The sequence below is a fragment of the Lutra lutra genome, chromosome X (genome assembly GCF_902655055.1).
Source record: "Lutra lutra chromosome X, mLutLut1.2, whole genome shotgun sequence".
NCBI classification, from domain to species: Eukaryota; Metazoa; Chordata; class Mammalia; order Carnivora; family Mustelidae; genus Lutra; species Lutra lutra.
In genome coordinates this window covers 65,329,072-65,338,387 of record NC_062296.1, presented here as the reverse complement: position 1 = coordinate 65,338,387, position 9,316 = coordinate 65,329,072, and the positions used below count along the sequence as shown (strand labels likewise).

The 9,316-nt window shown below is 49.3% G+C and overlaps 1 protein-coding gene across 1 annotated transcript; it reads left to right on the top strand.

The window, feature by feature from the left end:
• Positions 1 to 6,483: 6,483 nt before the first annotated feature.
• On the top strand, positions 6,484 to 8,911 carry MID1IP1 (MID1 interacting protein 1). Its single transcript, XM_047716499.1, has 2 exons — positions 6,484 to 6,750; positions 7,023 to 8,911. The coding sequence occupies exon 2, from the start codon at positions 7,291 to 7,293 to the stop codon at positions 7,840 to 7,842; it is 552 nt and encodes a 183-aa protein (XP_047572455.1). The 5' UTR covers positions 6,484 to 6,750; positions 7,023 to 7,290; the 3' UTR covers positions 7,843 to 8,911.
• The last annotated feature ends 405 nt before the right edge of the window (positions 8,912 to 9,316 follow it).

The following is a 9,316-nucleotide window of genomic DNA, read 5'->3' as shown; positions in this document are numbered from 1 at the left end:
TATTCAGTGTGCTATTAAAGCTACAGATGAACACATTTTATTAAGGACAATTTTCTCTATCATGTCTGAATTGTTTTCTAGTTCATGGATCGAGATCTCTACTTCTGTGACATCAATTACATCCATGTGTTGTCTGCTGTCTAGACCCAACACTTCCTTTAACTCTTCGTGGCTCTTCTCTGTGATGGTCTGAACCCTTCACTCTCTGGCAGTAACTAAACATTCTGTCATGCCTGTTCTGTTTCTGGTCCATTTATTACCTCTTCAGCTGTTTGTTTGGTTGGTTGGTATTTTGTTGCTGTTGTTGTTCAAATTTTGTTTCCTTTGCTCTGCAATTTCCTTTTTTAAATATTCCCCCATGGTTTATTATTTTTCCTATTCTTACTTCCTTCTATAGCTAGAGGGACTTGTGGGTTATGTTTGCTTCCAAACACATCTCTTGCAGACTGTTTTGTTTTTTTTTTTTGCTTTTGTTTGCCACACTATTCTTTTCTCCTTGCTCATGAGATTAGCCTAAGTACTCTGTCCAGACCTGATATGATATAGGTGAGTCAGCTCAACTCCCGTTTACCTCATCTAGGCCCATTTTCTTTCATTATTAGGGTTAAAAGAGTAAACTATGGTGGCGAAGTCTTGAAATGTTCTATCAGATAACATTGTATTCATGACATTGTAGCTTCAATAAAAGGGTGTGTGTGTGTGTGTGTGTGTGTGTGTGTGTATAAAATACATATAAATGATATATGTATATATAACTTTTATATATATAAACATACATTAAGTTATATATAGAACAGTAAAATGGAATATATATATATATATATACATATATGTTACTCAAGTTAGGACTTGAACACATGCAATATTGATACTTACATCTTTTCTTCCTATGTTAATTTAGCATTATAATCTATAAACTTTGAATCTAATTTCATAATTTAAAATAACCCAATAGGGCGCCTGGGTGGCTCAGTGGGTTAGAGCCTCTGCCTTCAGCTCAGGTCATGATCCCGGGGTCCTGGGATAGAGCCCAATATTGGGCTCTCTGCTCAGCAGGGAGCCTGCTTCCATCTCTCTCTCTCTCTCCCTGCCTCTCTGCCTACTTGTGATCTCTGTCTGTCAAATAAATAAATAAAATCTTAAAAAAATAATAAAATAAAATAACCCAATAGATACCCAGGATAGAGTGAAGGAAGAACACTGTCCAGGTTCCTTCTATGCTCTGCAGTCAAATGCAAATAACTCCCCGGAGTTATTCCCCTTGCCCATGTCCTCCTATGCTGGTGGTACAAGGAGGTCCTGGAATTGTAAGGGCTCCAGGAATAACCAAATTGAGATGCCCCTATAAGGTAGGTAAGCAAACTTATAATGAGTCTTGTACTTTTCTTATCTACCATACTCAAATTAAATGATTCATTTTCTATATAAAGTTCCCAAAGATAGAGAAATGCTGAGAACCTAACAAAAGGTAGTCTCTAGTATTTTCAACTTTTTCTGTGCTTTACTCCTCCTGGATTCAAAGCTAAAGAGGCTTTTTTAAAATGAGATTTGACAAAGTGCTAACTCCAACATATTCAGACATGCCAGAACCTGGAAGCTTAAGGTTTGAGGCCAACAGACTCACTCCTGCCCTGTTCCTGGGTTTTAGCCTTCTCCCAACTAAATCTTTGTGAGGGTGTATCATATAATAACAATGACAATGAGATTACTCCCCCCCTCCCAATTTTAACTCAGAATATTGTGATGCTATTTCTGCCACATTTGTACCATGTGACAGTGGTTTCTCCCTGGCAGATGAGAAAAAATACCCCGCTTCCTGACCCCATAAGAAAAACACGAGCCATTAACTTGGGATTTGAGCAAGGCATTTAGCAAGGTCGCTCAGAATATTCTGTAGTCAAGAAAAAATTTTATGTAGGCTAGATGATTGTACAATTAATATGATTCATAGCTGGCTGAAACAACATACACCAAAAGGTGCTAATTAAGGGACTGATATCAAACTGAAGGAGCTTTCCAAATGTTCCACAGCACTCTGCCCTTTACTGAGTGCTGCCTTTTGCCCATTATCAATAACGTGGATGAATATATAGAATAGTTATCAAATGTATGGGTAAGACCTGAATACATCAGAGCAAAAAATTGGGGCCTAAAATATGGAAACAGACTGGAGTAGTAAGCCAAATCTAATGAGATAAAATTTAAGTAAGATACATATAAAATTCTGTGCTTTGGTCCAAAAAGATCTGCCCTGCTCAAGAATGGGATACATAGAATTTTGTTAACCAGCAGCTTATGGAAGTAGCTGTGAAAAGAAATACATTCGAAGTTAGGTGGCATTGTAAGGAAATAGGTATTTGTGGAATAGTGTAGAAGGAACATTAGTTCTGGCAGCAGAAAACTAGGTCAAATCCCAGTCCTGTTACTTTGGTCACTTAAACTCTCTGATCCTTACTTTCTTCTCGGGGTTGTTGTAGAGTTCAAATGCATTAACATGTCTGAGTTCCAGGCACTTGCGTGCAATAGCAACAACCTAGAAAGTTACCACTTACAATAAAATAGGTGGTCCCAGCACTCCGTTCAGTCCTAGGAGAGATGGTGCTTAGGATGAATTCCAGGTGCCACACTTAGAAACAAACCAGAGCTACTTGCAAAGAATGATCAGGATGGAGGAGCGCCTAGGAAATGATACTGAAGAATCACGGTAGCAACTGGGGATAGATGGCTGGAAGAAGAATGGATTCAAGGGAGAAAGCGTCTCCCCCTGATGGTGTGCTGCGTGGCCTCCAGGAGGGCTCCAAGGAGGGACAACTAGTACTGGGGGATGCGAATGAAGAGAATGTGGGCCAGGGTGACCACTTGGTGGGGATGTTGGGAACGATTTCAGTGGAAGTGAATGGCTGAAGGACATGCCCTTGAACAAGAGTCTGACTGTCCTGTTTCTTGGACACTGTGCATGAACTGGTTCCTTGTAAATTCTGCCACTGAGTAATCCAGAATCTCCACTACCTTGACTTGGGCTGGTTTCTAGTTCTACAGACACTTCCACCACCTTCTCTCCACCTCTCGCCTGAACCTCTTACTTCTCTAATCTGCCTTCTTTGACCAGTTGACACTTGTTCTCTCTTTCGTTTGTGAATTTCTGGCCATTTAAAACGCCACCATTCCCAGTTGTTCAAAGGACACAGTGGAAGGGGTAATTTGCGGACACTTTTTGGGAGACGGGCCAGCAACGCATGATTTCCTGGTTGCTGAGGTTAGGAAGTAAAGTGCGAATTAAGAACTGGAACTTCCGAGCTCCAGAGTCGGAGCTGTGGACCGAGAAGCTGGGGTGGGAGCCAGACCCCAGACAAGGCTTTCACAAAGGCTTCAGCGTCTTGGGCGGGAGGCAGAGGCCAGGGATCCTAGCCTTGAACCTGTTGGCCTACACCAAGTACTCAAAAGCTGTTTGCTCACGGACGACTTACTTTGTTTTCCGGAGGCAAAATGAAGCCTGGGCAGGTGGCTCAGCATCTCCAGCCAGGTCCAGATCTCGATTTGGGAGAGTGCCTGAAGCAACCAGAGAGGCTGGCCCCCTCGGGCCAGGCCGGGACCCGTCCGCTCCGCTCCTAAGTGACCCCAGGGAACCATTTTTTTTTTCCCAGCCGCGTCTGAGGGAAAATTGAATGCGCGCCAGTTGCCAGGGACGCGGCCGCCACTTTGGCGCGACTGGGGTGAAAGAGGACGCTGGGGGAGGGGGCTCTGGCTTCTGACTGGCCGGGGCGTGAAGGCTTATTTGCCTAACATGCTCAGACGGCATCTGATTGGCTGAAGCTGGAGGGGCGGTGGTGGGGTGATTCTAAGGGCCCGGAGCCCTGGCCCGGGGACTTTTTCGTTCCGGAGTTATTCCGTGGGCGTGAGTAGTTGCGCGGGCACCCGGGAGCTGAGGAGGCCCGGGTTGGGAAGTTTTGCAGGCAGGTGCACGAGCCATCTCTCTCAACAGTATTTAAGAAACGTGAAAGAGCAGGGGCCGAAATCAAGAACTGGAGGATGGAGAGGGACCTCGAGACTAGAGGAAGGAAGGAAACGGATGAGGGTTGGGGGAGAAGGGTGGGGGCCAAAAAGAAGGCTTTAGGGGCTTTCTTCCAACCTGGGCCTTTTTGCTGGGATCCCTTTGCTAGATCACTTGGAGTTGCGTTTTCTCCAAGTTATTATCACACCGTGTTGGAACTGGGACCAAGACAAAAAGAGGCAGGATTCCAGCTTTTAATTAACTCAATCTGAATACCAAGTTTTCATCCAGAGGCATATATACTTAAAATATCAAGAGAATCTGTAATGGGGGACAAATATGTTCTAATTAGTGAGACGATCACCTACTGGAAACTGGATGCGTGTTTTTCTCGAGGTGTCCTCTTGCAACGCTCTTTGTATCTCATTGGTTGTAAAGATTTAAAATCGATTTTTGTAATCTCCTGCTGCCTAAGTACTAGGGGAAAGGGTCTGTGGCTCATCATAGCCCATTTACACGTTTTTAAAGTTTCTGACTTCACATAAACACCTCTTGGCTATGATGTCTTTCAGTAAGTACAATTAATCTTTGGAAAGTAGCTTCTAATTTACATAAATTTTACATCCACTATCTTATTTAACCTTAAACAAAATTGGACATAGCCCCTGGGAGAAGCTCCATTTTCTTGATAAGGAAACTGACTGTGGGAAAGTTAGTCTCTAAGTCTCCATGAGTGCAAGTGGGAGGATGAGATTATCTTCATGCTTCAAATTTATGTAATGATTTTTGCCCAACATTTTTCTTTCCATTGATCCCCCCACAAAGACTGGTAGGCGAGCAGGTAGTGTTATCTGAGTTTTATCAATAGGAAAACATGGCCTATGATCTAGCAGAGCTAATAAGGCCTGGAACTGGAGGTCCCCTGGTTAGGGTCTGCCTCCAGAAGTCACTGACTAGGGTCCTGTTGTTCACAGGACAGTCCACATTGCACCAAGTCTGATAGTTTTCTGTGGAAAAAACTTAAATATATACAATTAAAGTGAAAGAAGGAGGGAAAGAAATAAACTCCTTTATTAGGTGCCTCTCTCTTCTTTTGACACTTTTTATCCTGTGAGAAACAATATAGTAAAAGCACCACTGAAAGGTTTTAGAGAAAAGCAATTTAAAATTAGAAGCTTGAGGGATGCCTTGGTGGCTCAGTCACTAAGCATCTGTTCTGCTCAGGTCATGATCCCAGGGTCCTGGGATGGAGCCCCACATGGGACTCCCTGCTCAGCAGTGAACTGCTTCTCCCTCTCCCACTCCCTCTGCTTGTGTTCCCTCTCTACCTCTCTCTTTGTCAAATAAATAAATAATTTTTTAAAAAATAAAATAAAATTAGAAACTTGTATCTTGTTATCTGTAGGACTATTGGAGAAGAGGGGCCAGTGAAGGACAGGACAAGGGAAGTGAGATGGTGAAACAAAAGTAAATGAAAATGGGCTGTGGTCTGGAGTCCCAAAGTGAAATTTAAGGTGCAATGCTCTTAAAAATTAAATTCAAAGATTCAGTACATGGCTTTGGCCCTATTCAATGACCCTGTGTTTTAAGAACTATCTTTGGAAAGTAACATTTCAAACTCCACACCCCCACCCATATATATATATATATATATAAAGCTGTATGCCTCCTAGCTTTTCTGTTAAATGATGAAAGATACCCAACACCAGGCTTAACTACGATCACCCTCTCCTGGCCCTTTGGCAGCCAAAAGGCCACATGGCCAGGACTCCCCAGCATCTCTGAGTAGCAGGACTTGGACAAAAGTGAGGAATTTGGCTACTTCTCCCCATTGGCACTACTGTTCTCTTGGGGAAATGTGCAGATCTGACGGTGGGTTGCTCTTCATCCCTGGCAACAGGGATCTTACAGAAAAGATTGGGAAAGACCCGGCCTGGACCTAAGCAAAAGGCTCCGAGGCTCCCCTCCCCCAGCAGCTGGACAAGGCCAGGGCCACGGCGGGAACACCACGCGTCCACGTGCACCAGACATGACCAGCCACCCTTCTTACGTAAGAGCCCTGAGATGGAGTGGCGGCAGCTGCTGGTCCCTTTCCCAGCCCCCCCCCCCCCGCCCCCGACGGCTAATAATAAACCAGGATCGTAGTTTCTGGGCAGCGTACACTATCGATTCAGGGTTGGGGGCTCCGTTTGCAACCAGGGTGCATTTCGGTCATCCCACTCCGGGAGCGTGTTCCAGGCCCACCCGAACCAGCACGCCTCCCCTCATTCTGGCGGGTCCGGACGCCAGCATCTTTCCCCGCTCGGTGTCCCGCCCTCCCCCAACTGGCCTGCTCTGCTCTCCGGGCTGGCGGGGTGCGGCTGCTCCATCCCTCCTCCGCCCTGCCCAGCCCGGCCTGGCCAAGGCGCCCTCCCTCCGCCCGGGTATCAGGCGAGAGGCGGAGCTGGCCCGGCGCGCCCCGCCCTCGCTGTAGAAGGGACCAGGAGAGTGTTACTCGCGGTCATCCTGGCCCGGGCCTTTTATCTTGGCGCTGCCGGGGAGGCGGGAGGTGGAGACACCAGGGGTGGCCCTTGAGCGCCGGCGACACCTTTCCGGGGCTCTATAAATTGAGCACCTGGGATGGGTAGGGGGCCAACGCCACCACAGCCGTCCGCAGTCACAGTCCGGCCACTGACCGCAGCAGCGCCCACAGGCAGCAGCCGCCAGCAGCGGGAACGCTGAGATACTCAGCGGCAGGGGATCTTGAGCCACAGCAGTAGGTGGGTGCCCCCGCCCCATCTCTGCCCGCTCACTGTAGATTCTGGGACTCAGCCTTTACAGAGGGGGACGGGGGTGGGAAGCACCCCTTCCTTCTCTCCGCGGCCTCGGCGGGCGAGGAGGGGGGACCGCGGGGCTGCGGGGGGAGCGCTGGGTTGCTGGAACCAGCGGGGCTCCGTCCCGGGCGAGTCGGCCGCGGGGAGGGCGCAGTGCGCGGGCGGGGCCGCCGGGCACCCTCGCCGGGTGGGTAATCTCTTTCGTTCCCGTTCCCCAGCCAGGCCAGGGCTCGACCTGCGGACCACGCGCCGCCATCGCGAGCTTCCGGGCGCCCAAGCTCCGAGCTGCTGCGAGTCCCGCAGGGACCGGCTGCGAGAGAGACGAGAGTTGGAGAGGGCGGAGCAGGAGCCGGGAATCCCGGAGCACCGACTCTAGGCAGGCCCCCGGCGCGGGCCTCGGAGAGCGCGTGAGGGCAGGCAGCCCGTCGCCCCCGCCGGCCACCCCGTGCCTCTGCGTCCCTGTGCCCCAGCGCCCGCGCGGCCACCATGATGCAGATCTGCGACACCTACAACCAGAAGCACTCGCTCTTTAACGCCATGAACCGCTTCATCGGCGCGGTGAACAACATGGACCAGACGGTGATGGTGCCCAGCCTGCTGCGCGACGTGCCCCTGGCCGAGCCCGGGCTGGACAACGACGTCGGCGTGGAGGTGGGCGGCAGTGGCGGCTGCCTGGAGGAGCGCACGCCCCCGGCCCCCGGCCCGGGCAGCGCCAACGGCAGCTTTTTCGCGCCCTCCCGGGACATGTATAGTCACTACATGCTGCTCAAGTCCATCCGCAACGACATCGAGTGGGGGGTCCTGCACCAGCCGCCGCCGCCGGCGGGGAGCGAGGAGGGCAACGCCTGGAAGTCCAAGGACATCCTGGTGGACCTGAGCCACCTAGAGGGCGCGGAAGCCGGCGAGGAGGACCTGGAACAGCAGTTCCACTACCACCTGCGCGGGCTGCACACTGTGCTCTCCAAACTCACGCGTAAAGCCAACATCCTCACCAACAGATACAAGCAGGAGATCGGCTTCAGCAATTGGGGCCACTGAGGCGGGACGCCCGCGGATGCCCAGCACCCTTCCTGGCCCCATCTCTCACCCTTTCCTCAAAGCTGTTTTCTTTCTGGCTGTAGGGCGCGATGGGGCGATGGGCGGACTGCAAAGTTGCGAGGTGGGGGGTGGCTACGTACGTGCAGGGGACGCAGCGGGGCTGCCTGGAGGAAGGGGCCTCCTCTGAGAAGAGGAGAGGAAAGTGGTGGCGGGAGTTAAGGTTGGGGCCCCCTCCCCCTCTCCCGTAGTGGTGGTAGGGGGGCGCTGTGTTCTAAGTTGCTGGGAATGGGACTGGGCTGACGCCCTGCATTCAGCCTGTGCCTTCCTTGGAGTTTCTTTTCTGTTCTTTCTGGAGGAGACGAGTTGAGAAGGGGCCATGCTGGGGCGCGGCGCTGGGTTGCCACACTTGGGAGCGGCGCCCGGAGCTGGGCGCTGGGGAAGGCGGGGCGCGCTGCCTCCTACCGCCCTGCCGTTGGGCTGGTGGAGGCCGCAGCGTTGCTAAGATTGCATCAGTTTTCCTGTTTGCACTACTTTTTGTAACAGTGGCCCTGTCTTCAAGTATTTCCAATCTCCTCCTTGCTCTGAAACTTCGTCGATTCCATTGTGATAAGCGCACAAACAGCACTGTCTATCGGTAACCGGTACTACGAGATTAATGATTTTCTGTTACACTGTATAGTTGTCCTGTGGCACCCCTACCCCCAAGCCCTTTCACGCCCTCCCCACCCCCACCCCAGTGTGTGGAAGCTGGCACTGTGCCAGCCCGTTACGAAGCTTGCCACTCAGCCAGTGAAAATAATAATGTTATTATGAGAAAGTGGACTTATCCGAAATGGAACCAACTGACATTCTATCCGTGGTGTACATAGAATGATGAAGGGTTCCACTGTTGTCATATGTCTTAAATTTATTTAAAACTTTTTTTAATCCAGATGTAGACTATATTCTAAAATTAAAAAGGCACATGTGTTAACGAAACTCAGCAAAATTTTGTTGCTTTTAAATCTGTCCATGAATGGCCTAGCTAAGTAAAATAAAAATAAATTCAATTGCTTTTTTATTATTATTTTTTTTAACTAAAGAAAATGTTATTTTCTCTCTGGTATTTCAAAGTGGTGGTTATTCGGTTAATAGTCTCTGTAAGGACCCGGTTTTGTTTGGGATGTAGCTACCAACGAGATTCACTGCCAAGCTTTTTATTGAAGTCCATCCCCTGGAGGCCCAGACACCTCAACAAAAATTCAGATACCCAAGGTTATCTGGGGAGGCAGCTATATTTTTCAAGCCCCTTGGCCCGCTTTTTGCCGAGCTTGATGAACATTTTGGGCTTTTAAAGAAGCCCAAGCCCATAGTGAAGTGTGTTTTGAGGCAGAAAAACTCATTTTAGAGGCGGAAATTTCACTTAGCTACTGAGAAGTGAAAAATCTGTAAACACCAGCTAATACCAGCGCACACATCTCACAGGTCTTTACTT

What these genes read in the sequence shown, in the direction of transcription:
- MID1IP1 (XM_047716499.1), top strand. Translation starts at nt 7,291, where the DNA reads ATGATGCAGATCTGCGACACCTACAACCAGAAGCACTCGCTCTTTAAC.